Source organism: Myotis myotis, unplaced genomic scaffold, assembly GCF_014108235.1.
Source record: "Myotis myotis isolate mMyoMyo1 unplaced genomic scaffold, mMyoMyo1.p scaffold_m19_p_13, whole genome shotgun sequence".
Classification (NCBI taxonomy): Eukaryota; Metazoa; Chordata; class Mammalia; order Chiroptera; family Vespertilionidae; genus Myotis; species Myotis myotis.
The window spans coordinates 58,458,869-58,484,044 of record NW_023416317.1 but is presented as its reverse complement, the minus strand read 5'-3'; the positions used below and the strand labels follow the sequence as shown (position 1 = coordinate 58,484,044).

Here is a 25,176-nt window from a genome sequence, read left to right as displayed (position 1 = left end):
GGGGAACCTACCCTGTCCTGCGGCTGCAGATGCTGGCTCCTTCAGGAACCTTCGATGGCACCCGCAGCGGCAGCTCCCACCATTCTGTCCCCGCTCCCCACCCCCACCCTGCCCTGGTGTCCAGGGTGACCAGAGCCTCCGGCAGGAAGCCAGCCCAGGGCATCCCTGAGCGCCTGTCGCCATGGCAACCTTCCTGTTGGGCGCACCCACCTGGGTCCAGAACCGCTTTTCACATTCCGGATGTGAATAGGGAAGGGCCTCCCAGATCCGCAGATTCCGCCCCCTCCTTAGCCCAGATGGGGAAACTGAGGCCCAGTGGGGAGGGAGGGTGGGACCTGTTGCTCAAGGACCTGATCCCGCGTGGGTCCAGGTGGGGGTGGGGTAGGGGAGTCTGGAGTCTGGTCCTCGGAGGGGCGGGCCCTTCACGCGCTGAAGTGCGGGGCCGGCAGCCCAGCAACCCGACACCAGCGATGAATAAATGATGCCCTGGCGGCCTGCGGCCAGATCGCCTCCGTCCCTGCCAGCTGCCAGGGGCAGCCGCCGCCGCGGGCATCGCGCGGCTCCGGACCTGCGGGCCGGCCGGCGGCGCAAGGATGGCCAGGCGGCGGGGCGCGGGGCCCCTCTGGGCGCTGGGCGGCGCGGCGCTGGGGGTCTGCCTCGCGGGAGTCGCTGGGCAGCTGGTGGAGGTGAGTCTGACGGCGCGGAGGTGGGGGGGGGGGCGCCTCGGGGCGGCCGGCACCGTCCAGGCAGGGGGTGGGGTGCCTTTCTGGCTCGAGCTGCCTTTCCTGTCCTCTTGCCCCGGGGCGACCTGGCTTCAAGGGTGACCCAGCCCGGCCCCGCCGCTTCCAGGCTGCGGGGAGACAGCCCCCAATCCAAGGTCCCTGGTCCCCTGATTTCAGGGGCTTTCTGTCTGATGGGGGAGACTCACTTTGACCTGATCTTAAGGATCCTGGTCTGACGGGGGTACAGCGTGTCCGATCTGCTGGGTCCCTCAGCTCCTCTCCTCCAGTGTTCCGTCTAGAGGACCCGGGGAGAGGGGGTGCCTAGTCCTTGGTTGCAGTGACCACTAGTCTGATGGGGGGGGGGTCTAGTCCCTGATTTGGGGGTTGTTGGAGGAAACAGCGTCTGCCACCCAAGGTCCTCCAGGGTCCCCTGTCCAGAGAGGAGACCAGCCTCCCTGGGGAAGAAGGTGAGGAAACTGCATTCCCAGCTGGAGGCTGGGACAGGCGGTGATGGACTGCATTTGCCCTGGAGGGAGGGGCGGGCGTGTGGGCCCTGGCCTTAGGGTCTGTCTTGGTCCTGGCGATGAGGGGTGGGGAGCCAGCCGGGGCTTGTAGAGGGGAGAACCGCGCTGAGTCCTGGTTTGGACAGAAGAGAATACAGTGGAAAAGGGGCATGTAGTTGGGAGAACTGGGAGGAGTTGCTGAGACACCCAGGAAGAGGTGAGGAAGATGGCTGGTCGGTGGGCCGGGAGCCTGGCTGGGGCCAGGAAGGGCTGGCTGGGCGGGGCAGGGTGGGGGCCATCTGCAGCTTCCCAGCCCCTCTGTGCCCATTGCTGTGAGCCCCGAAGGGGCAGAGCAGACCCAGAATTCTGGAGCATGAGGTCAGGAAGCAGGGCCAGCGAGCCGAGTGTAGAGAAAGCAGGGAAGCTCCCAGGAAGCCCTGGAGGGGCAGGTGCTCTGGGACGGGATGGGAGAAGGAGGGCAGAGCTTTGTCCTGGGGTCAGAGGGCACAGCCCTGATGTGAAGGGTCTGGGGGACATGGTGGGGACAGAGCCTTGCCGCCCAATGCCAGCCGTCCCTGCTGCTGACCAGGGGGTGTAGTCAGAGGGCTGGGCTGGAGTTAGATGTCAGCTCCGGTGTCCCTGTAAGGGGAGCCAGGCTGGCTTGAGCTGTGGCTTGGGCACATCACTGGCTGCCCTGAGGCCTCAGATGCAGAAACTGAGCTGGCCTGGGTACCAGAGATGGGGCGGGGGGGGGGGGGGGATGGGGAGCGGGGACGGTGCAGGGCGAATCAGCTCTGGACCAAGGACTCCTCCCTGGCCCCTGGGAGCTGTCTCCTCCCAGCTCATTAAGGGAAATTGCATTTGGAGTCCATCTACCTGCCATCTGCCTACAGACACTATGCAAGGGCCTGGCTGAGCCTGTGGGATCCAGGGAAGCACCAGAAAGATGGGCAGGGCCAGGGCCCATGGCACCACCCACCCCAGCCCTACAGCCTCACTACTACAGGCTGTGAGGCCTCCACCCTCCAGAGTTCAGACCCCAGCAGTGCCCACCACAGGAGACAGCAGATTGCTCCTGTCACCCTCCACCCAAGACCCGCCACTGCCCAGCCCTGGCCCTGACACTGCCCACGTGTACTCCAACCACATGTGTGCCCTGTACCCACAACTGTGTGCTCAGCCCCATGTGTGCCCCACCCCCTACAGGTACCCTGACCCCACAGATATGGGGTACCTACCCCAGTTCACTCTGGTTATGAGAAAAGAGCCAGGGAATCGGGTACGAATCCCTCACAAAGACCCTCTGGCTTCCCGGGACAGGCTGCTGAAGGTGCTCAGAGGAGGAGGAGGAGGAGGAGGAGGAGGAGGAGGCAGTGCCTGGCTCGTGGGAGGACCCAATCCCTGCTTACGGCCCAGGGAAAGGCTGATGGACGGTGGCCTGCGGGCTGCCTTTCCTCGCAGACAGCCAGGGACTCCTCAGGCCTGTCCTTGTTTGGTTCATCGGAGGACGACACGGTGCACAGATGCCCAGGGTCCTCCCTCCTAAGCACTAACTCCCATCCACACCCTCAGCCAAGCGTGGGGACAGCGGTCATATCCCTGTCAGCCCCGCAGATCAGGGACAGGTCTTGCTCAGACCCTCCCAGAGCAGGCCTGGTCCACCCAGACCCCAGAGCAAGGCCATGTCCCCTCAGTGTCCATTCAGTCCTTCAGGGCAGCACTGTCCATTCAGTCCTTCAGGGCAGGGCCATGTCCCCTACACCCCCAGGAAAGGGCCATGCTCCCCTCACGCCCCCAGGGAGCGCGGGGCCCACTGGGAAGGTGGGAGGCAGCTGGCTCTGCTCTGCTTGGCTGACTTGCTCCCACCGAACTTACATGGTTCGGCCCCCAGGTGTCGCTGCCGTACTGTGGACAAATGATCTCTCGGGTCCTGTCCTGAAAGGCCTGTCCTAGCCCTGGACATTGGAAGTGATTCTGGTGGGCGAGGTGACTGCGGGCCGGTGGGGTCCTGGCCAGGCGCAGTCATGGGCTCCACCCCCTACCCCACACTGGGGAGGGGGGACAGCACAGGACAGCGAAGTCCCCAGGGTAGTACAGACCTCGCCTTGTCTCTGGCCTTGATCCTGAGTCCCCTTCTGCCTGTGGGGGCCCAGGACTGGAGGAGGAGGAGAGACCCACAGGCTCTCCGAAGGGGCTTTGAACCAGATGGGGTCAGGCCGTCCCGTTCGTCCTGTGGGCCTTGGTTTCCCCAAGCGCCGGCCACCCCGGCACTCCAAGTCCCGGTTCCGTGGTTCCGGGACTCTGCTCTCTTGTGCTAAAACGGGAACTTCCAAGGCCTAGGGCAGCTAACGGCGAGCCGCAAGGATTTTTAAAACATGCAACACTCGTGTTTAGTCAGGGGCACTGCCCTCTTTCCCCTTAGGTCGGGGTGGGGAACGTCCAGCCCGCAGGCGAGCAATCACTTGGTCTGGCTCTGTCAAGGCATCAGGGGTGAGTTAATTAAATGTTTGGCCAAATACAGCTAATTTTAAGTCGATGATTTTGTACGGCCTGCGAATGAGGTTTTAAATACCCAAGGGGCCCGTGGCAGAAAAACGGTTCCCCACCCCTGCCTGAGATTGTCAAATAAAACAGTGACAGCAGCCCACACAACGACAGCCGTCCAGTGTGAATGAATCAAAATTATACCTGTTTTTTTGGTCAGATCAGCGAAATCATATTTCTCAGTTGCCGCAGGACTTTAGTAATTACTGTGTGTGCCATGGGACGAAGAAGGTTGAGAACCACTGGTTTGGGCAATGGCTGTGAATGTCCAAGACAATTGATTCTAGGCGATCCTGAAGTGCTGGGGCTAAGTCCTTGCTGGGACCAGGCTCCTCTCAGCCCAGTCCCAGCCCGGGCTCTGCCTGGCTCACTCCCCTCTCTCCCATCCGCAGCCCAGCACGGCCCCGCCCAAGCCCAAGCCGCCGCCGCTGACCAAGGAGACCGTGGTGTTCTGGGACATGCGCCTGTGGCACGTGGTGGGCATCTTCTCCCTCTTCGTGTTGTCCATCAGTGAGTAGCCGCTCCCTGCCCTCCCCAGCACAGGGCGGTGGGGGCACCACCCGGGGGCTCAGAGCAGCAATTCCGAGCAATGCAGGCAGGCCAGGCGCCCGTGGGAGGCCTGCTGTGGTTCCTGGCACCTCCGCCGTCCACACAAAGTCCCTGTGGAGGGCGGACAGGCGGTGGTGACCTGAAGCATTCTGCCCAACCAACGCGGAAGCAGCCACATGGCAATTAGGGTGATTACAGGGGCTCCGGGATCCAGGACGGGACGTGTCATTTTTCCCTATCGGGCCTCCTGATGCTTTTCCTGCGGTTCAGCCAACTTAAAGGGCCCACACCCAGGGGCCCCAGCAAGGCCACCCCCGCGTGGCCCAGATGCCCAGCAGATGTGTCTCCCAGGCTGCAAACCCTGCTTGTCAAATTCCATGGCCCCACATGCCTCACACCCATCTCAATTAAAAGCAGGAGACCCCTTCCTGGGGGGGGGGGGGGGCATTGCTTGACGCAAAGTCGAAATAGAAATGGGCTGGACATGCTCCTGGTGGGGGGTCTAGTCTAGAGTTGGGGGAGGGGCAGAGAAATGCCAGCTGGGGGAGGAGGCCACCATGGCAGAGCCTGAGGGAGGTTCCTACAGGCCAAAGGGCATGGGGGGCACGCTGCAAAGGCTCCAGAGCGCAGTCCTCTGAGCTGCACGTGGAGGCCCTCAGGGGAGGGGTGGTGTGGGCAGAGGTCTCAGACAACCCTCCGGACCTTTCCCCTAGCGCCTGGGTCGGGTACGGCGGGCGGCATGCGGGTTCTAAGGGGCTGTCCCGGGACGAGGTCCCCTGAGGCAGCGCCTGCTGACAGCGTAAGACACACCCAGACGTGGGGCTCCAAGGGGACAAGGACATCTGACTCGCATGTGCTTCTCCTGGCACCAGAAGTGCCCTCCCTGTGGGAAAATGTCCCCACCCACCACTTCTTCACAGCCTGGGTGGGGCAGGATCTGAGCAAGAGGCTGTGTGCGTTCCTAGCGGAGGCTGGGAACCAGGCCGGCTTCTGGGTGCAGGCCCCGCAGACAGACGGGGTCCATGGAGGTGGGGGCCTCTGTCCTGCAGGGGCCACAGGAGGACCCGGGCTCTGCTCGGCCCCACGTGGTAGAGGTGCCTGTGGCCACACAAGAAAGTCGCGGTGCCAGGCCCAGAGGCACCTGGACATCAGCCACACAGAAAAGGGTGAGGACGGCCCACAGGCCCGAGCAGCAGGGCAGCGCTGCTCCTCCAGGCTCGAGAGCAGGGATGGCCCGAGTCCCGAGGAGGAAGCAGCCTCCTGCTCCCCCTGCGTGAACCCGGGAGGTGCAGCTGTTGCTGGGGCATCACCCCCAGACCCTGTGAAGGACTGGGATTGGATGGGGTGCCTCTGGGAGGGGTCTCCTCCGGCCTGGGCCCTGGAACTCAATCGAAGGTCCTTTGTTTCTCTCCTCCCTTGAAGAGAAGCGACCAGGCCCGGCCTGGAGCGAGGGGCAGTGTCTGAGCCCTGCCCTGGCCTCCAATGGTTGCCCTTTGTGCTCCCCCTAAAGCCCAGCCTCCTGGTCCGGAAGCAGCTCCCTCCCGCCCCCTGAGGCTGGAGCCAACGTGGACAGCCCAAGCGTGCCTGGTCCGGAGGAGGGCCTGGGTGGCTGGAAGACATGGCACAAGCCAGGAGGGTTGGGGTGAGGGACCGACCTTGGGCACCGGGCACACACAGGGGTCTGGAGAAGACCAGGACCCAGCTCTCTGGGTCAGAAAGGCCTCTGTCTGCTCAGGCCTACCCCACAGCAGAGGCCACTCCGACCCACTGGGGCCTCATGCAGCCCCCACAGTGCTCCTGCGTGTGATTGCCCCCCTCCCCGCCCCCCCTCCATTCATTCAAGAGCCAGTCTTGTCCTCTGCAGCAAAGGCCTTGAGACTGTCATTCACTCATTCACTCATTCTTTCCTTTCCTTCTGCGGGTCGGGTGAGACTCAACGGGGCCATGATATTTGGCCGAAGCTGCACAGGGCACCTCCAGAAGGTACTCCTGCTCAGGCCACGTCGGTCGGACCCATCTTCCCCAAATACGCCCGCTTGTCCTGCCCGCCCTGCTGTCCCCAGGAGTCTGCCAAGAGGTCATGTCTGGTCATCGATTTATAATAGGAAGCAGCTCCATCCCTCCCCTGAGGCTGGGCCCGAGGTGGTCAGACTGTGGGGGCCTCAGAAAAATAAACTCAGTTCAGCCAGGTCCGGGCAGCCCTGCCCGCCATGCTCATCGCCAGGCAGGCCAGCGCTGTGCCCTGGCCACGGTGCCTGGGCGCCGCCGCCCCCACAGGAAACCCGCTCCTGGAATAACTCGGTCTGAGGTGAACGCCCGGGGCAGGGCTGGGCCCTGGCGGCTCTCACAGCCAGGAGAGGCCCAGGCCCGTCCTCAGGGGGGAGGAGGTGCAGCCTCATCCTCCAGTGCCGAGGACGCCCTGACCCGACACACGGAGCCCAGGGGCCTGGGTGGCGGCACAGGGCACCTCCAGGAAGCCGTGGCCTGAGTCGAGGTGCAGCCATGTGCCCTGCCCTCCGGGGACTCTCCGTCTATGCAGGAGGACCTCGGGACCAGGAGCCTTGACAGGGCAGGTGCCAGATGGAAATATGAGGCCCCTGGTTCAAAAGGCATTAAGAATTTCACGACAGCGAGAGCAGAGTGCTAGCCCAAGCACCAGGCCCTTCGCGAGTGCCTGACGCACGTGGCCAGCCCCGGTCAGCAGAGCCCTTCAGAATCCCAGGGCCTGCGGGGTTTGGTCAATGCGAGCCTCGCCCTGGCCTGTTTGTCTCAGAGCATAGAGCGTCGGCCTTCAGCCTGAAGGGTCCCTGGTTCGATTCCGGTCAAGGGCACGTGTCTGGGTTGTGGGCTCGATCCCCAGCAGGATGACTCTCTCTGTCCTCCCTCCAGTCATCACTCTGTGCTGTGTTTTCAACTGCCGTGTGCCGCGGACTCGGAAGGAGATCGAAGCCCGATACCTGCAGCGGAAGGCAGCCAAGATGTACACCGACAAGCTGGAGACGGTGCCGCCCCTTAACGAGCTCACAGAGGTGCCCGGAGGTGAGTGGCCGGGCCCTGCCCCGCCAGCACCCGACCCTGCGGAGCCAGCCCGGGCCTCGGGCCTCGGGCCTGCCCCCCAGTAGGTTCAGGGGGGGACCCAGCTCCATCCCTGGCCACCAGAACACAGAAACCGGTCAGAGTGAGGCGGGTGGAGCAGAGCGGCACTGTGCAGGTGGGAGAGGTGTGGCGGGAAGAAAGCAGTGAAGGGCTGGGTGTGGAGGCTGTGGGTGAGCCTTAGGGTGCCGTCTCACGCCTGCCGCACGCCCCTTGACCCCACAGATGACAAGAAGAAGAAGAAGAAAAAGGACAGTGTGGACACGGTGGCTATCAAGGTCGAGGAGGATGAGAAGAATGAAGCCAAGAAGTGAGGAGAGACACGAGGACAGCTTCCTGGCGGTGGCAGCTGGGGCTCAAGTCCTGGCTGGGGCCCAGGCATCCTGGACTCCGCACTCCTTCATGAGCCAATCAGGGGCTGGGACCAGACCCAGGTGTCCTGCCTCCCAGCCTGGACTCTGCTCCTTTTACCATGTCCACGTGGCCGCTCAAAAAAGCGGGTCTGGGGCCACTGTCCCTCTGCAGATCCAGAGCAGCCTCACACCCCAGACACGCCTGTCTCACCCCTTTGGCCAGAAACAGCAGTGGTGCTAAAGGAGTGATACGCTGTGGGATCACTCCGGAAAGGCCTGTGAACTATGTGAACCGGACGATCAACCGGGAGCGGCGGCAGCAGGCAGTTCTCAGGCCTTGCTGGACAGCAATCCTGGGGCGAGGGGTCAGCCCAAACCTAGCAGGGGCTCTGGTCCAGCAAGGTGGGCAGAGGTGGCCAGAAGCAGGAGAACCCCCGGCCCAGCAGACTGAGCCCCTGGCAACAGGATGCACTTGGTTCACGCTCAGTGACGGAGCAGAGGATGCTGGGGGTCAGCACGAGGCCCGGCTCAGGGCTGGGCTGCAGCAGTCACAGGTGCAGGAGGCTGAAGCCGGGGGCCAGGGGAGGAGGGAAGAAGGCTGCTACCTGGGCCCCTCTAGGAATATCTGAGAAGTCCGCGAGCCCTTGGGCTGTGCTGCTGTCGGGGAGGTGTCAGGGGCCCAGGGGATCACTGAGGGGGCTGTTGGGGGTTGAGGCCGCCTCTTCTCCCACCCTCAACAACAGGGCCCCAAAGCACTGCTGATGAGAAGGCCCTTGGGATGAGGGATGCGGAGGGGCTTCCGAAGGGCAGGGAGCATCAGCGGGGCAACCACCGGGCCTGGGGACTAAGGAGATTCCAGAGGTTTCCGGGCCAGGGGGCCTGCAGAGATTAGTAAATAAAGCAGAGCGCCTTCCATCCCCGACCGATCTGGAGTGAAGGTGACAGCGGCAGAGGCCGGCTGACCTTCCCGCCCCTGGCTTCTCCAAGCCTGATTAGGGTGAGCTGGAGGGAGTCAGGTGACCAAGAGCAAAGGGCAGCTTTGGTTTCCACAGGCCTTCGAGGGTCTGAGCCCAGTGCTGGGTGTGTTCTAGCCCCGGCCAGGAGCCGGGCCAGGTCAAGAAGAGCCCGAATCCAATTAAATTAACAGAACGAATACCTTCCACCCCGGGCCCGACAGCTCCCCCTCCCAGCCTCACGCAGTCCGGCAGCGCCAGCTTCGGCCTGGGCAGGGCATTCCAGGCCCTCCATCGCCTGACCCCGATGTCATCCCTACACACACTCCCCCACCTTGTGCAGGAGCCACCCCCCCCACTCTGGACAGAGGCCAGTCCTGGGCTCTGCCCTTTCAGTGCCCGAGCCCCCACCCCACCCATCTTGTTCAGCCGTCTCCCACGCGAGCAGCCCAGAGAGCGAGGGCCTCTGGGACCAGGAAGGAGGCTGCGTGAGGAAGAGAACTGTTTAATCAAGCACCTGTCTCGGCCCTGCCGGGTGGGACAGGAGAGTGGACCTGCAGTGTCCTGGACGAGGGCAATGAGGGGGCCTGGGAGCATCAGCAGGCAGCAAGGAGGCTGAGGGGCAGCGCCAGCGCCAGGAGCAGGGCCCTGGACGGGGTTGGCAGAGCCTGCCCGTTGATGCGCTTCCAGATCCAGTGCTGGTAGGTGGAGATGCGCAGGTAGATGGGCGGGGCCTCGTTCTGGCCGCAGCCGGGGCCCCAGCTCACTATCCCCACCAGGAACCATGTGTCCTGCACAGGGCAGGACAGGGGCTCCCCACTGGTCTCCTGTGGGAGGTGGGAGGACAGAAGGGTCAGGGAGGCCAGATGTGGCCCGAAGGAGAGGGGCCCCAGCTCACTATCCCCACCAGGAACCATGTGTCCTGCACAGGGCAGGACAGGGGCTCCCCACTGGTCTCCTGTGGGAGGTGGGAGGACAGAAGGGTCAGGGAGGCCAGATGTGGCCCGAAGGAGAGGGGACCCAGCTCACTATCCCCACCAGGAACCATGTGTCCTGCACAGGGCAGGACAGGGGCTCCCCACTGGTCTCCTGTGGGAGGTGGGAGGACAGAAGGCTCAGGGAGGCCAGATGTGGCCCGAAGGAGGGGGCCCAGCTCAGGGACGAGCAGGGTGCTTCACACAGATCTTCCCATACCCCTGAGTGTCACCGGCTAAGCAGGACCCAGAAGGCCTCCCACAGAGGGTGCATCTCCGTGCTCTCTGGGGTCAGTCCTCCACACCTCCCACCCCCCGCCTTTAACCCACCCTCCGTCTTCCCACCCCCCATTCTCCCACCTGACCTCATCTCTCTCCTCCATCCCATCTCCCTCCCCATCTTCCTGCTCCATCGCCCCTGCTCATTCCCTCCCCACTCCCCTCCTCTCCCTCCCCCTCTCGTCCTGGCCCAGGGCCTGGAAGGCAGGGGCAGGTGCTCACATAGCAGAAGTGCTTCCTGTCGGTGTCCTGCACACAGATCATCTGGGAGTTGATGATCCGAACCAGGGAGGGGATTTTGGAGAATCGGTGGTAGAAGTCCTCACACTCCCTGCTGTTCAGGATCGTGACCTCCTTCTCCCGGATGGTCCGGAACTGCGGCCATGTGCCTGTGGACAGGCCCCCATTCGGGGGGGCGGGTGGCTGCCACCTGCCTTGTCGCCACCCCCTCGACTCCTCACCACGCCTCCAGCCTTTTCCGCTGGCCACACAGCAGCCAGGGAGGGGGGGATCTCCAGGTTCAGCCCACCTGCCATCCCAGCCCGCCCTCCCTCAGCACCCCTTGAGAGGGACCCCGGGCAGGGCTCCCAGTCTGGCCTCACTGGACCTGGTTTACCTCCCGCAGAGTAAACCAGTTTACCATCCACTGAGTCCATTCCTACGTCAGCAGCTTGGCTTCTGCCCTTCCTTCTACCCCAAGGCCCTCCTCAGAGGCTCCTCCCCTGAGCTTGCCCAACGCCCCTCCCCGAGTCCCCAGCACAGCTCCCTCCCTCCCCTCCGCCTGTCAGTCCATAGCCTGAGACAGGGACTTCTGATCATCCCCAGCCATTGACAGCTGGGGCAGGGAAGACAAGAAAACCAGCCCCTCCCCTGGGCTGGAGCCCTGTGGCCATTTCCGACAAGCTGCTCCCGGAGGTTCCGTGAGGCACCTCCAGTGGGAAAGGCTAAGGTGCCTGAAGGGAGAGGGCATTCCTGGGCTCCTAAGGAAATGGACCCTTGAAGGGCCGGGACAGCACTCCTGCTCTGGGCCTTGCTCCTGAATTGGGATGGCATGGGGCTGAGAACCCCTGGAGGACCCCGAGTGACTCCCAGACTCTGGTGCAGGCCGCCTTGGCCAGCCCTGCGGGGGCCTCGGGGGAGCTCATCGCAGACACAGAGCCTGCTCCTCTCACCTCGACGTTCTGCTTCAAGGCACGGCCCCCCGGGAACTGTGCCAACAGCAGAGCCTGCTCTGCGCTCCTGCCTCGGGAGCCCTGTCCACACGCCTGGCCCGGCCTGAGTGCTCACGGGCATCTCTGCCCCTACGGCCGGAGGCCAGGGCGTGCTCACTGCCGAAACCCTCGGCCACCTTGGATAGAAGAGCCCGACAGGGCCCAGCCGGCATGGCTCAGTGGTTGAGCATCAATCTATGAACCAGGAGAAAAGGGTTCGATTCCCGGTCAGGCACGTGCCCAGGTTGCAGGCTCAATCCCCAGTGGGGGCGTGCAGGGGGCAGCCGATTAATGATTCTCTCTCATCATTGATGTTTCTATCTCTCTTTCCCTCTCCTTTCCTTTCTGAAATCAATAAAAACATAATAAAATTTAAAAAAGCCCGACAGGAAGGCGGGAGCAGGGGGCTCCTGGGATGATGTCTCAGAAACATCTGTCCGAGGCGACCGCGCTGTGCCAGGCCCTCTCCCATACCCCGCCCTGGTCTGGAGGTGCGACTCACCGTTCGCCCTGGGGAGCCCCCAGCCCGTCACGGTGCAGAGGGAGAAGTCCTTCACCCTGTAGTCCAGGCCGGGCAGGCAGATGGGCCAGACGTACTTGCTGTAGTTGAGCGTTCTCTCGAGCTGCAGCAGGGCGATGTTGTTGGCCTTGCCCACCCAGGACCAATAGCGACGGGACCGGAACCGGCTGTTCAGGATGACCTCGTGCACCCGGACGTCGGCCGTAGTCTGAGCCCTCTTGTTGAGCCAGGGGCTCCCCACCCGCACGGAGTAGGTGACATCTTCCCTAGGGAAGCACCAGGGAGTCTGCCATCAGCACCAGGCACCCCACCCCGGCCCAGACCCACTGCCACTCTCCAGGAAACCCAGGCAGGCCACCCACCGACTGCAGGCCCCTGAGCTCTCCTCACAGCAGAGGTGAGCGGAGCCCTGCACACACAGCGTGGCCGTGTCCTCCAACAATCCATTTCCATGGAGGGGAAGCGAGGCTCAGAGAAGCCCCGGGACCAGCTCAGGGGTACAAGCGGGAAGTGGCGGAGGTGGGACGTGGACCGAGCGTTCTCTGGATTCTGTCCCGGCCGGTGAAGCGCCCAGGAAGTGGCAGGCCCTGCACGGGCCCTGGCCTCGCCCTCGGGCCTCCTTCCCCAGCATGTGGACCCTTAGACGAGTGTTCTCTGGATTCTGTCCCGGCCGGTGAAGCGCCCAGGAAGTGGCAGGCCCTGCACGGGCCCTGGCCTCGCCCTCGGGCCTCCTTCCCCAGCATGTGGACCCTTAGGCCCGATCACAGCCCATCACGATTCTGCACTGGCCAGCCCTCATGGCCAGCACGGGCGTCCCCTCGGGCCGCCCCCGGGCACCAGCGCATGGGCATGCCCTCCCTCTTGTCCCCACACTGACTGACGCCCCTGCGAGCACCTGAGGAAGTGATGGGTCCTCTCCGGCCCCAGTGCCCAGGCCAGGGCCTGGCTGCCAAGGAGTATCAGGGCTGTTGGTCGAGGAAGGAAGGAAGGAGTAAGGGAAGCCAGGTGTGTGGCACGAAAGAATTAGGGCCTTCTTTCTTGGAAGCGGGCTCAGGACCCAGGCTCCCGGGGGGAGCCAGCGCTCTGCTCCCAGGAAAGACTGTAGAACTGAGCTCCGCCTGCTGGGAGCTGGGATGAGGCTGGGCCTAGGACTGGGGGGCTCTGCCGGGGCACAGCTGCCACGGAGGGGCCAGCTGGTGGGAGGACGGGGCCCACGTGGCTCCAAATGCCTTTCCCCGCCCACCAGGCCCCGACTCACTGGGTCAGGCAGTGGGCCACGGTCAGCACCCACTGGGCAGCAATGAGGGCGCCTGCGCACACGTGTGTGCCGTTGGCCTGCACGCTGACCATCCACGGCCACCGCCGAGCGATGGCCTCTGGGTCCCTGAGGGTGGGGTCCTGCTCCTGGGATGCGCCGCAGGCTGAGGAGGAAGGAGAGCCTGATGAGGGAGGGACTCACAGCCGCATCCCCACCCCCGGGCACCGCCCCACCCCCAGCCCCAGCTCCCACTCTCCAGCCTCCTGCCGACCCCCCAGTGACTCTCCTTTCCTCCTGGTCAGAGTGTAAAGATGCTGCCCCCAGGTGGACCGGGGCATCCAACCCCCCCAGTGGCCTCAGCTCCCAGGCATCCCTCTCCCTGTCCCATGCGGGGCCTCAGAGCACTCCCCTGGCCCCTGGCCCCCTGGTCCTGCTCCCCTGGTCCTGGCTCCCTGGTCCTGGCCAGGCCCTCACAGACTCCCCTGCTTCGACCAAGGCAGACCCTCTCCCTCTCTGGGGACCCCTCCTGTGGTTCAGAGAAAGGCAGGTGCCCTAACAGGAAAGTGGGCCGCTGCACAGACACAGCCTGGGAGGGCCCTGGCCGCAGACCAACTCGGAGCACGGACTGGCCTCCAGGACCCGGACTTGAATCAGGAGGCTCCTTCCAGGCCAGGCACCTGCCAGGCAAAACTACACGTCCCTGATCCCAGCGTGGTGAGGGCGCGCACTCAGCTGTGACCCAGGGAAGAGGGCAGGGCCTGCATGTGCAAAGGCTAAGGCGGGTCCTGCGTGGGAGTGTGGGGTGTGGCGCGTCCTGTGTGGGGTGTGGGTGAGAGTTACACCGTCTACACTGAGCTCCAGGATAAGCCTATTTCGGGGGGGTGGGGGGGGGACTCAGTCGCAGGCCTTGAAAGCCACTGTTCCTGCCAGGCGTGCATGCTGCCCTGGTCAGAGTGTCCTCGAGGAGACACCTCGAGGCTCCCTGAGCGCAGAGGGGAGACACCCGCCACCCCCCACTCCCCACCCCGCAGCCCGGGCCTGGGAATTCCCCGCCCCCAGCTGGGCAAGAGCAGGTGGACACCCCCGACCCAGGCCCAGGCCCCACCCACTTCCTGTGCCTCCCCCCCCCTCCCGCCCTAGTAGGTGCTCAGTTAACAGGCTGCTCTCTTCTCACTCCTGCTTGTCCGTCCTCCTCCTCCTCCTCCTCCTCCTCCTCCTCCTCCTCCTCCTCCTCCATCCTTTCTGTCCTGGGATCTGAGGCCTTTCCACCCCCACCCCCATCCCCCACCCTCCCCTCTCCCTCCCCCTCTCTCTCCCCCTCCCCTCCCCCTTCCCGGCGCTCACTGAGAGGTAAGGCCGTGCTGGCGTGGGAAGCGGGGTTCTGCGTGGTGGTGGGGCCCGCGGTGGTGGTGGGGCCTGCGGTGGTGGTGGGGCCCGTGGGGCCCTGCGGCCGCGTGGTGGGGGGGCCCGTGGCGGTGGGGCCCGCGGTGGTGGGGCCCTGCGGCGGCAAGGTGGAGGGGACCTGCCGAGGCAGTCGCGGCCCCCCTGAGGGGCAGGTGGTGCTGGCGGCACAGGGGGCGCCAGGGTCAGGGGGAGCGGCCCTGGGCAGTGCCCCTGCGGCGGCGTCACCTGCGCCCGAGCAACCTGTGGAGGGTGCGGAGGTCAGAGGTGGAGACAGGCCCTGGATGGGGCGGGGGGTGGTGGGGGGTAGGGCAGGGCAGGGGCGCTCACCCGCCGGCCCGAGCAGCAGGAGCAGCAGGAGCAGGAGGCCGGCCCGGACCAGGACCAGGGCGCGGGCGGGCGGCTGGCACCGGCGCTTCATCCCGGGAAGCGGCAACTGCGCGCAGCTCCTCTCCGACGGCGATGGCGCCCCCCACTGGCGCCCGAGGGCTTCTGGTGCGAGGTGAGCGCGGTCCGTGCCAGGTCCCAGCGACGCGGCGCCCCCAGCAGCCCGCAGCGATGCTCCCGCCTCTCCCCCAGGACGCCCCCAGCGGCCCGCAGCGATGCTCCCGCCTCTCCCCCAGGGCGCCCCCCAGCGGCCTGCAGTGATGCTCCCGCCTCTCCCCCAGGACGCCCCCAGCGGCCCGCAGTGATGCTCCCGCCTCTCCCCCAGGACGCCCCCCAGCAGCCCGCAGCGATGCTCCCGCCTCTCCCCCAGGGCGCCCCCCAGCGGCCTGCAGTGATGCTCCCGCCTCTCCCCCAGGACGCCCCCAGCGGCCTGCAGCGATGCTCCCGCGTCTCCCCCCAGGACGCCCCCCAGCGGCCCGCAGTGATGCTCCCGCCTCTCCCCCAGGACGCCCCCAGCGGCCCGCAGCGATGCTCCCGCGTCTCCCCCCAGGGCGCCCCCCAGCGGCCCGCAGCGATGCTCCCCCGTCTCCCCCAGGTCGCCCCCCAGCGGCCTGCAGTGATGCTCCCGCCTCTCCCCCAGGACGCCCCCAGCGGCCCGCAGCGATGCTCCCCCGTCTCCCCCAGGACGCCCCCAGCGGCCCGCAGCGATGCTCCCGCCTCTCCCCCAGGACGCCCCCAGCGGCCCGCAGCGATGCTCCCGCGTCTCCCCCAGGACGCCCCCAGCGGCCCGCAGCGATGCTCCCGCCTCTCCCCCAGGACGCCCCCAGCGGCCCGCAGTGATGCTCCCGCCTCTCCCCCAGGACGCCCCCAGCGGCCCGCAGCGATGCTCCCGCGTCTCCCCCCCGGGCGCCCCCCAGCGGCCCGCAGCGATGCTCCCGCGTCTCCCCCCAGGGCGCCCCCCAGCGGCCCGCAGCGATGCTCCCGCGTCTCCCCCCAGGGCGCCCCCCAGCGGCCTCCCCACACCTACCCGACTGGGCACTGGGAAGAGTCCATTTCTTCGCGTCCCGCCTCTACCCGCCTGGTTCCCCCACTCCCCTTGGCCAGATGGTCTCCTGGAGCCGCTCAGCTCACCTGGCCAGTTCCTGCACCTCCTGGCTCTGCACCTGCCACCCACCTCCTACCGACCCTACTCCCGGGCGGGTTCGGCCTCATGCCTCCCCTGGGGCGATACCCGGGTTTCCAGGCGGCCCCTCCCTCCAGCCTGCGGACTGGACTCCCGTGGGCTTCGCCCGGTTCCTGGAATGAGCTGATGGAACTGGCTCAGTAAAGACCCTTAACGATCGCACGTTTCAGAGCAGCGCTCGCCCGCCCCCCGCCGCCCGCCACGGCCAGCGCCCTTCCTTCCCCCGCAGCTCCATCGGCGCGGGACAGGCGCTCGGGTGAGGTTTCCACACGCAGACACGGTGACGGCGCCACAGGCCTTCGGGAGCAGGGGGCCACTTCCTGTGTTGGAATTAGGGGACGTTTTGATGACTCCACGACGTAGATGGAGAAAACATCCAACATGCAGTCTGGGGGAGGCCGATGAGAAACTGTGGGTCAAAGCTGCTGGACAAGCCTGGCCTCAGACAAGCAAGGCCAACGCGGAACCGCGCCAGGACGTTCGGACTGCTGCCGGGGCACCGACTCAGGCTGGCCATCAGGGCCCTCGTCTCTGAGGACAGCAGGTCACACCCACCACCGTCCTGGGGCCCCCGGGGCTCAGGGAGTGTGCACTCGGAACCTGAGCCCCACCAGGTCTGAGGGACCCCACGGCCCTCCCCACTTGGGCGGGACTCTGCCCTCAGCCAGGCCGGCTTGGGCCAGCCAGTCCTCGCTCTCCAGAGCCTGATGGGGTCACTGAGGCAGCTGGTGTGCATCCCCTCACACACATCACCCAGGCAGCGCTCTGCCTGCCCTCCCCTGCCCCCCATCACCCACCCCTGCGGGCAGAGAGAAACTGGCCAGATTTTGTAGAATCAGGGGACCCTCAGGGCTGGGAGAGGCCGTTTCTGAAACAAGGTCCACAGGGCAGGTCTGGGATGTGTGTCTTGGGAAGAGACTGACCCTTGCAGGAAGGCCCTTGGTCAGAGACCCAGGCCAAGGCCTTGGGACCTGGGGGTGGGGAAGGGCTATCTCTGAGGGTTCCAGCCAGAATCAAGAAGAAAGATGATGACTTCAAGTGGCAAAAAGTGCAAAAGCATCTTCATTGAACAACTGAAAGCCAGTGGCTTGGGACCCTCCCCCAAGGGCACTCTGCCCCTGTGTCTTGCAGGCCTCCAGGCCCCACCTCTCTGAGGGCGGGCAGAGGGCAGGGAGAAGCAGCCTCGGCTCCAGCTCCCAGAATGACCCCTGGAAACGCTGCTCACAGGAGCCACAGGGAGCCCAAGGAGACCAGCAGGATGTAGCCAGTGCACAAGGCGGGGCTCAGGAAGGCAGGGTGGGCCCTGCTGATGAACTTGACGTCCGTGATCTGCTGCTTGATCCATTGGGTGAAGTGGGAGGTGCCGGTGTAGATGTTGGGGAAGTGGTGCTGCTTACAGCTGAAGCTCCAGCTCTCTACCCCCATCTGGACCCACGTCTTGTTCACTTGGCAGACCAGGGAGCTGCCAGAGTTAACCTGTGAGGGGAAGATGGAGCATCAGGGAGGCAGTGGGAGGGTCTACTGCAGTCCTGGCTTGCACAGTGAGCCACTGGAAATACACACCGACCCCTCTTCTTTTTGTGCAAAACATAAGAATAATGTTACAACAGCATCGATCAACCCAAAGGTAACGGCTGTTATTTCTCTTGATGGCAGGTTTATGATCATTTAAAAAGTTTTACACTCTTCTGTGTCATTGAAAAGTTTTGTAAATTAGAAAAAAATGGTTCTCTGTATAGCTATAGATATAAACGATATAAAATTTTTTGGTTAATCCTCACATGAGAATTTTTTCCCGTTGATTTTTAGAGAGTGGAAGGGAGCGGGAGAGACAGAGAGAAAGAACCTGATGTGAGAGAGACACATCGATTGGTTGCCTTCCCCATGTGCCCAGAGATTGAGCCTGCAACCGAGGTACATGCCGTGACCGGTACCGAACCCGGGACCCTTCAGTCTGCAGGCCAACGCTCTATCCACTGAGCCAAACCGGCCAGGGCAATGATACAGGTTTTTGTAAAATAATGCAAACCTCTGACCCACCAGTTCTTTGCAGGGTGCAGCCCTTGGAAAATTCTGGAGCATGTCAATAGGGAAATGAGTGTAAGAATATTCAGAGGAGCAGAATCTGTGATATGAAAAAACTGGAAACTACTTCAATGTGGTAGAAAGGATGAACTGTGGCATATTCATCCAAGTGACTATTGTGGATAGAGCTGATTAATGAATTAGCTGCACGTATCACTATGGCTAAATCTCAAAAAACAATGTTGAACAGAAGATGCAAGAGGCAGAAGTGTGTTTACAGAATGAGGCCATTTATGCAAAACTGGTTCTGCCAGCACCTGGCTCAGATCCAAGCGTGTACTGACTGATGTTCAGACTAGTGCAAATGACCTGGGAGGTCCTGCTATCTCCACCATTCTTGTGGACAGGAGCAGAGTACTGTCACCTGCTTTTACCGACTGGGAAGCTGAAGCCCTGGAAAGGGAGACTCGGGTGAGGTCTCCCAGTGCCATGTTAAAGGAAGGCATGGCCCCTGAAAGTCCCCTCCCCGCCCTGGGCCATCCACTTCGCACCTGACAAGAGTCTACGCCCCATTCTAAGCTGGCACACAGCATATCTTTCCCGATGAACTTCTTCTGGCCCTTCAAGAAGAGGAACTGATACTGCTGATTGCAGATCTCACTTTTTATTATCTTGACAGAAACTTCCTGAAGACTGTAGGGGGGCCTTGGGGGCACTAAAGAGAGAGAGAAATTCTGCCTCAGCACCCTTCAATAATCTGGCACAACTTCACCTTGGGGTTATCTGCATCCCTGATGTGGGGGCAGGGCCATCTCCTGGGGGGATAATTTATTTATTTTGGGGGAGGGTGTAATTTATAAAGGCCCAGCCCATTGCCTGACTTTCGAGAAAGCTCAGCTCATTAAGAAAAGGAAGGAAACGTCTCCCAAAGGGCTCAGTGACGTCCAGGCACCGAGAGGACATGGAGAGACGACCTCAGGGACCCATGAGGGCGAGGGGCTGAGGTGGAGATGCCCTGGAGCTCAGAGTGCCACCCCCGGGAAGGCAGGACCCACAAAGGCTCTTAGATGCTAGAACCCCAGAGTGGCGCTAATAGGGGCCATTGGTCTCTCAAGGTCACAGCTGCGTGGCTGCCAAATGGTTCAGTGCCTCCTAGACAGGGCCCTTGTGCCACCTGCGCACAGGGAAGCCCACTGACACCCAGGGATGAATTCCCTGCCCTGCTGCCAGGTGATGCCTCAGCATTGGACTTGACCTTGGGGATTGAGGCCCATGCAGACCAGGAGTGTCTCCTCCACAAGAGCACTTTGCTATCAACAGAGGTCGGGAGAGTGTGCAGCATGTGTAGACGCTCAGGAAATGTTTGCTGACAGGTCGATGAGGGAAGGAGGGGAGGGAGGGAGGGAGGGAGGGAGGGAGGGAGGGAGGGAGGGAGGGAGGAGGGGGAGGGGGGAGGGAGGGGCCCGTGGTGACGTGTTCTAAGAGGCACGTGTTTTGGAAACTGCCTCCACTCACCTTTCACGGATGGCCGTCCCCACACAATGGCCCAGCATGAGGCTCCAATAGGTGGCACGAGCTTGGTGGTCGGGAGGCAGATGGGCTGGACAAAGGGTGACCAGAGGATGGGGTCCTTGAGCTTCAGGAGGGCAATGTCATCGGAGATGAGGTCCTTGAAATTCTCGTGAGTCACCAGTCGAACGAGGGGGAGCTGAGTGCCATTTGCTGGGAGGTGCTGGGCTCCCACAATCACCGAGTATTTGCTGGCATCCAGGGACCTGCAGGGCCGTGGGTAGGAGGCAGATCTCCAGCAGTAACCCTGCGACTCCCAGAACCCCAGCCTCACCAGGGCCCCCCCGGACCGGCCACCCCCGACTGACCTCTCCAGGCAGTGCGCGGCCGTGAGGACCCACTGGTGGTGGATGATGGAGCCACTGCAGATGTACATGCCCATGAACAGGATGCTCACCTGCCACGGCCACTTGCCTGCCTCCACCAGCTTCCCCTTCACCATCTTGCAGGACAGGTTGGTCTGACCACAGCCCCAGAACCAGGGCTCTGAGGAAAGAGACAGAGAGGGGCCACGCCGGCCCGGCCCGTGTAGACAGCGGCAAAGGCAGCCCTCGGCTGTAGAGGAAGGGGAGCCGCCTCGCAGCCGTCACGAGGAGCCACTGCCACACGCACACAGGAGCTGCCAGGTGACCCAAGCCAGGGCTGCCCCACAAGAACACACGTGGTCAGTTTGGGTGGGCACCCAGAGACCTTCTGTCACATGGGACCCCAAACTTTTCACCCCCAAAGAGTCTACTGAAAACCCGGCTGGTGTGGGTCAGTGGTTGAGCGTTGACCTATGAACTGGGAGTTCACAGTTCGATTCCCGGTCAGGGCACAAGCCCAGGTTGCGGGCCAATCCCCAGCATGGGGCATGCAGGAGGCAGCGGACTGATGTTTCTCTCTCATCACTGATGTTTCTATCTTTCTTTTCCCCCTCTCTCTCTAAAAATCAATAAAATAAAATACATTTTTAAAAGAGAGTCTACTGGAAAACTGGTATTGGATGCTGGCTCCACAGGTCCCTGAAGTTCTCTGGGCCTGGTTTCCGATGGTGAGGTGGGAGTACTGGTAAGCCCACCTCCCCAAGTGGTGTGACGTCAGCCTCAGATGAGGGCCTTCTGTAGGTGAGCAGTCATTCACACACCGCGTCATCGCAAGCCTAGAGTGCACCTCCCAGACAAGCTCATCTGCTCCACGGGTGGTAGCTTGTCCCCCAATTTTTATTTTTATTTTTTAAAAAATATTTTTATTGATTTCAGAAGGAAGGGAGCGGGAGGAGAGATAGAAACATCAATGATGAGAGAGGATCATTGATTGGCTGCCTCCTGCATGCCCCCTGCTGGGGATTGAGCCTGCAACCCATGCCTGTGCCCTGACTGGGAAGCAAACCCAGGCCTCTTCAGTCCGCAGGCTGACACTCTATCCATTGAGTCAAACCGGCGAGGGCATCCCCCAATTCTTAATAAGGCTCTTCCTTCGTGTCCATGTCGCCCTGCAAACCAGGATGACTGGACACTACCTGGGTCCCCAGGTGTGGCACACCATGCAGTCTGCTGGAGATGCATCCATCGGGCGTGAGGACAGCCAACACAGACACCCAGGCACACAGATCCCTCCTGCCCCGTCTCATGTCCCTGAAGCCCTCCTTCCTGCCCCTGTGCCATGTCCCCAAAGCCCTACCTTCCACTATGAGTGGGTTCCCAATTCTGGCAAAAGATAATGGAGATGAGAGGCCGTGAAGGTCTCCCAGCCCGCACGCCATGGACAGCTGGTGCCCGGCGCCGCTGGCCCCCATCGTGGATCTGGGGACAGGCATCTCCAACGTGCAGGGATTCTAGAACTCATGGTTTGTTTACTCAGGGTAGCCAGGGGGGCCTCTGCTCCAAGGCTGGGGCTCCCCCAGCTGGGCAGCATCAGGACGCTCACATAAAAGGAGCCGGTGTGGTCTTGGCGAGGCCCCGCCCAGGCACGATGTGACACTACTGCCAGGTGCCTCCCTAGAATGGTGCTCCTGGGCCTGACCTGAGCCTGGGGCAGTGCTGGCGTCTGGCCTGGGACAGGGCCTCCTGGGCTCAGCCTGGGCCTTGACAGTACCCCCATGTGCCCATCCGAGCCTGTGACAGCACCAGGTACCTGGCTTGTAATGGTGCCCGGCCTATAACGCACCCCTCGTGCCCAGTCCCAGCGCCTTCAAGACACACACACACACACCCCCCAGAAGTGAGGCATGGAGAAGGGGATGGCTCACTCCTGATGTGGGTGGCTGAGCTGGATCTAGAGGTTTCCTTTCTCCCAGGCTCTGCATTTTCAGGAGAACAACTGGGTGGAGGGAGGCCAGGTGCTCCTCTGACCACCAGGGGGCAGACGCTCAATGCTGTCCCTCCTGAGAGGAAGCAGCGTGCACACCTGGGTCTTCATGAGTCCACAGAAGAAATGACATCTCTGGGCGCCTTCCCCCCAACTCCACGGAGGCCCCTCCCAGGATCCCACGCTCCTCACACTGCCCACCCCATCCCCAGTGCTGCCCAGGACACGGGGCAACAAGGTTGTTTACACACTGCGGGGCGATGGGCTGGGGCCACCATGGAACTTCAGAATCAGGTAGGAGAGCAGACCGAGTGCCTCCCACAGCTGCAGCTCCACCCCCGTGTGCGCCATGGACACGGGCAGCGGGAAGGACAGGCCGTGCTGTCAGGCAGTGTCCTCAGGGCAGGATGGAGGCAGAGTCCTCAACAGCCAGGGCAATGGACATGCAGCAACACATGAAGCTCATAAACATAGTTTCAAGTGAAAGAAGCCAGACACCATGAGGCCCATATTGTATGAAATTCAAAAACAGGCAAAAACAACTATTTGTAGGGAAACCTCGTAGAGAAGGAAGGAAATGATTATTCCTAAAATCAAATTTCCTTTTTGAGAGGAAACGGGGGGGGGGGGGGGGGGCGGGGGGGTAGGGAGGGAAATACTTTGAGGGGAAACAATCAATCAGAAAAACCCACACAAGGTAATTGCATAAGAATGCATATCCATTATCGCCACCAAGGTGAATATAAAAGATTCTTATATTGGGTAGAAAAAACCCCTAATCACATGCTACTTATTAAAGACCCACCGAAAACAAAGTGACATGAAGCTGTTGAAAGTAAAAAGATGGGCAAAAAATATTATGTCTATGCAAGCAAAAATAGAAATGGCAATGTTACTCTCTAACCAGAACAAGAAAGTCATTTTATGTTGGAAAGAGATAAAAGTTCCAATGACTATATAACATCATAAAGTTCTGTTCATCAATAACATGACATCTAACAAATGAAGCAAAGCCAGCCAGCGCTGCATAAGAAACCAAACCCTCACTTGCAGTGGGAGAGTCTTCAACTCTTGTCTTTGGGGAATGAAATATCTATAAAAATCAACCGCACACTCGAGTACTAAGGAAACCACAGTAACTTCCCTACGAGTACAAGTCGCTTGGCCCACATTTCTTACCATGATGCAATGAAGCAGGGATTTAATAACAAAAGACAAAGCAAATAAACCAAATTACTTGAAATTTGAAATAATGAAAATAAATTAAATGTTCAAATCAAGAAACTATAAAAGGTGCAAAATAAACCCAAGGAAAATCTGTAGGAAACATGTACAAAATATAAAATTATACCCCAATCAACTAGAACAGTAGAATTAGAAATGAACTCTATGATATGAGCCAGATTGTTGAAAAAGAACAAATATTAGATAGGACCATTTTACATTGATAGGGTATATGCCCCACTGAGATGGTACAGTATGCATGAACCTTGCACTATTAACAACACAGCTTTGAAACATAAAGCAAGAATTATAACTGCAAGAAGAAATAGATAATGTCTTAATCCCTGTGGTAAACCTCTCAGAAATCAGCAGATTATCTATATATATAAAAGCCTAAGCAACCAAATGACCGAACAACTGTTCGACCAGTTGCTATGATGTGCACTGACCACCAGGGGGCAGACGCTCAATGCTGTCCCTCCTGAGAGCTGAGTGTGTGACTGCTTCCCCCTAAGGACATGAGCAGCAGGGCACAGAGTGTGGACTGATGACCAGGAACTGGGTTAATATATGTGGGAAAGACAGATACCAAAAAGCTAACCTACAAAAGTACACCAGACGACTTTTTGTAAACCGCTAAGAAATAGACCAAAATCTGGATTTAGGCTATTTTTTTTTTTTAAAGAAGAGGAGAGCTTTTGCTACAGTTTAAAAAACATACATAAAGCAGACTGAAACAGTACAGCACTAACCCAGGGACAGACAGATCAGTGAGCAAATAATAAATATTTTAAAAACATACCCATGAATATACTGAGATTTCATTAGGATAAACATTCAAATAGGCTATATATATAAAAGCCTAAGCAACCAAATGACCTTCAAATCAGTAGGACTCTACAAAAAATAGTGTCAACGGAGTCAGTCCTCCAGTTGGAAATAGATTCTCCACCTCACACCATACATAAATAGAAATGGCAAATGGATTACAGAGTTACACATAAAAAATAAATTAATCAAAATGTTTAAAAAGTCAGGAAGATAGCTTTTGTCATCTGGAGATGGAGAAGGCCATCGGGAGCAAGGCACAAAACTCGCCAGATTGATTCGACTCTGTAATAATTTTAAAAGTCTTTATGGAAAATTACCCATCCATTCCACATATTTCAAAAGTAAAATATCTGTAAAAATCAACAAAGCCTTAATATTCAGAGAAGATAAAGACCTTCCATCAGAAAAGATAAGCCACCCAATTTTTTAAATTGGCAAAGTCTGTGAAGAGAGGATTTAAATTTTTATTTTTTATTTTACTGTTGACAGTATTGAACAGAGGATTTACTAGAGAAAAGGTGCATGTGTTTTTCAATAAACACATGAGAAAACACTTTTTTAAAAAAAGCACAATGCTATAACTTTGTACCATTGGATGGACACAGGTTTTGAAGAAGAATGATACCCACTTTTAGCAAAAGGGGAAACCCATTCTCATGTACCGTATGTGTACGTGTACACTGACTCAGTTTGGGGAAGGGATGAATTTGATAGTATTCGTCCAAAATGATTAGCTTTCTGTTTCCTTAGAATGCCCCCCCTCCCCCCCATGCACGCAGGAGGGTGTTCGTGGCTGCCCCAGTGCTGACAAGTCAGAAACAGCCTAAAAATGAGTGTGGGCCCAGCCAGCGTGGCTCAGCGGCTGAGCATCGACTTATGAACCAGGAAGTCACAGTTCGATTCCCAGTCAGGGCACATGCCCGGGTTGTGGGCTCGATCCCCAGTGTGGGGCGTGCAGGAGGCAGCTGGCCAATGATTCTCTCTCATCATTGATGTTTCTATCTCTCTCTCCCTCTCCTTTCCTCTCTGAAATCAACAAAAATATATTTTTAAAACAAAACAGGTGTGGGTTAAATCACCTCCACTACATCCCACAGAACCCAGGCAGTGATTGCTCTAGGGACTGGCATGGCTTTTAAGGCATCTATTTTTTTTAATGTAGTCTATGAATAATACATATATTTAAAATCATAAAGATACATTATTTAAGGATGCTACTGATGATTACTTCTGGGTAAGGGAGCAGCACTGTGGTGGGATAGATGAGAGGGGGAATCTTTTCATGTATTTCTGAACTTTTAAAGTAAG

The 25,176-nt window shown here is 60.3% G+C and overlaps 4 protein-coding genes across 4 annotated transcripts; 1 reads left to right on the top strand and 3 right to left on the bottom strand.

Moving 5' to 3' along the window:
- The first annotated feature begins 413 nt into the window (after positions 1-413).
- Positions 414-8,684, top strand: TMIE (transmembrane inner ear). The gene is made up of 4 exons (XM_036333779.1): positions 414-686; positions 4,162-4,279; positions 7,208-7,357; positions 7,637-8,684. Exons 1-4 carry the CDS (start codon positions 594-596, stop codon positions 7,723-7,725), a joined length of 450 nt encoding a protein of 149 aa, XP_036189672.1. The 5' UTR covers positions 414-593; the 3' UTR covers positions 7,726-8,684.
- A 582-nt stretch (positions 8,685-9,266) lies between these two features.
- LOC118668546 (probable threonine protease PRSS50) lies at positions 9,267-13,066 on the bottom strand. Its single transcript, XM_036333781.1, has 4 exons — positions 12,960-13,066; positions 11,684-11,967; positions 10,193-10,359; positions 9,267-9,544 (listed from the first exon to the last, which is right to left on the bottom strand). The coding sequence occupies exons 1-4, from the start codon at positions 13,049-13,051 to the stop codon at positions 9,314-9,316; spliced, it is 774 nt and encodes a 257-aa protein (XP_036189674.1). The 5' UTR covers positions 13,052-13,066; the 3' UTR covers positions 9,267-9,313.
- Positions 13,067-13,732: 666 nt separating this feature from the next.
- On the bottom strand, positions 13,733-14,781 carry LOC118668639 (threonine-rich protein-like). Its single transcript, XM_036333831.1, has 3 exons — positions 14,691-14,781; positions 14,304-14,603; positions 13,733-13,773 (listed from the first exon to the last, which is right to left on the bottom strand). Exons 1-3 carry the CDS (start codon positions 14,779-14,781, stop codon positions 13,733-13,735), a joined length of 432 nt encoding a protein of 143 aa, XP_036189724.1.
- A 2,299-nt stretch (positions 14,782-17,080) lies between these two features.
- Positions 17,081-22,025, bottom strand: LOC118668674 (serine protease 46-like). The gene is made up of 5 exons (XM_036333855.1): positions 21,187-22,025; positions 19,833-20,010; positions 19,471-19,730; positions 18,507-18,670; positions 17,081-17,406 (listed from the first exon to the last, which is right to left on the bottom strand). Exons 1-5 carry the CDS (start codon positions 21,320-21,322, stop codon positions 17,152-17,154), a joined length of 993 nt encoding a protein of 330 aa, XP_036189748.1. The 5' UTR covers positions 21,323-22,025; the 3' UTR covers positions 17,081-17,151.
- Positions 22,026-25,176: the final 3,151 nt, after the last annotated feature.

Bases quoted from the DNA above. Each gene is read 5' to 3' on its own strand.
- LOC118668546 (XM_036333781.1), bottom strand. From the start codon at position 13,051: ATGGTCAGCGTGCAGGCCAACGGCACACACGTGTGCGCAGGCGCCCTC. The intron at 10,360-11,683 runs GTGAGTCGCACC...GCCTGTCCACAG, and splicing joins GGGGCTCCCCAGGGCGAACG to GCACATGGCCGCAGTTCCGG. The intron at 9,545-10,192 runs GTGAGCACCTGC...CACCTCCCACAG, and splicing joins ACAGGAAGCACTTCTGCTAT to GAGACCAGTGGGGAGCCCCT.
- TMIE (XM_036333779.1), top strand. From the start codon at position 594: ATGGCCAGGCGGCGGGGCGCGGGGCCCCTCTGGGCGCTGGGCGGCGCG. The intron at 687-4,161 runs GTGAGTCTGACG...TCCCATCCGCAG, and splicing joins TCGCTGGGCAGCTGGTGGAG to CCCAGCACGGCCCCGCCCAA. The intron at 7,358-7,636 runs GTGAGTGGCCGG...TTGACCCCACAG, and splicing joins GCTCACAGAGGTGCCCGGAG to ATGACAAGAAGAAGAAGAAG.
- LOC118668639 (XM_036333831.1), bottom strand. From the start codon at position 14,781: ATGAAGCGCCGGTGCCAGCCGCCCGCCCGCGCCCTGGTCCTGGTCCGG. The intron at 14,604-14,690 runs GTGAGCGCCCCT...CACCCTCCACAG, and splicing joins CCTGCTGCTCGGGCCGGCGG to GTTGCTCGGGCGCAGGTGAC. The intron at 13,774-14,303 runs GTGAGCGCCGGG...CACCCCACACAG, and splicing joins CAGCACGGCCTTACCTCTCA to GACGCGCCACACCCCACACT.
- LOC118668674 (XM_036333855.1), bottom strand. From the start codon at position 21,322: ATGCCTGTCCCCAGATCCACGATGGGGGCCAGCGGCGCCGGGCACCAG. The intron at 20,011-21,186 runs GTAGGGCTTTGG...CTCTTTCCTCAG, and splicing joins GAACCCACTCATAGTGGAAG to AGCCCTGGTTCTGGGGCTGT. The intron at 17,407-18,506 runs GTGCGAAGTGGA...TTCCCCTCACAG, and splicing joins GGGGCGTAGACTCTTGTCAG to GTTAACTCTGGCAGCTCCCT.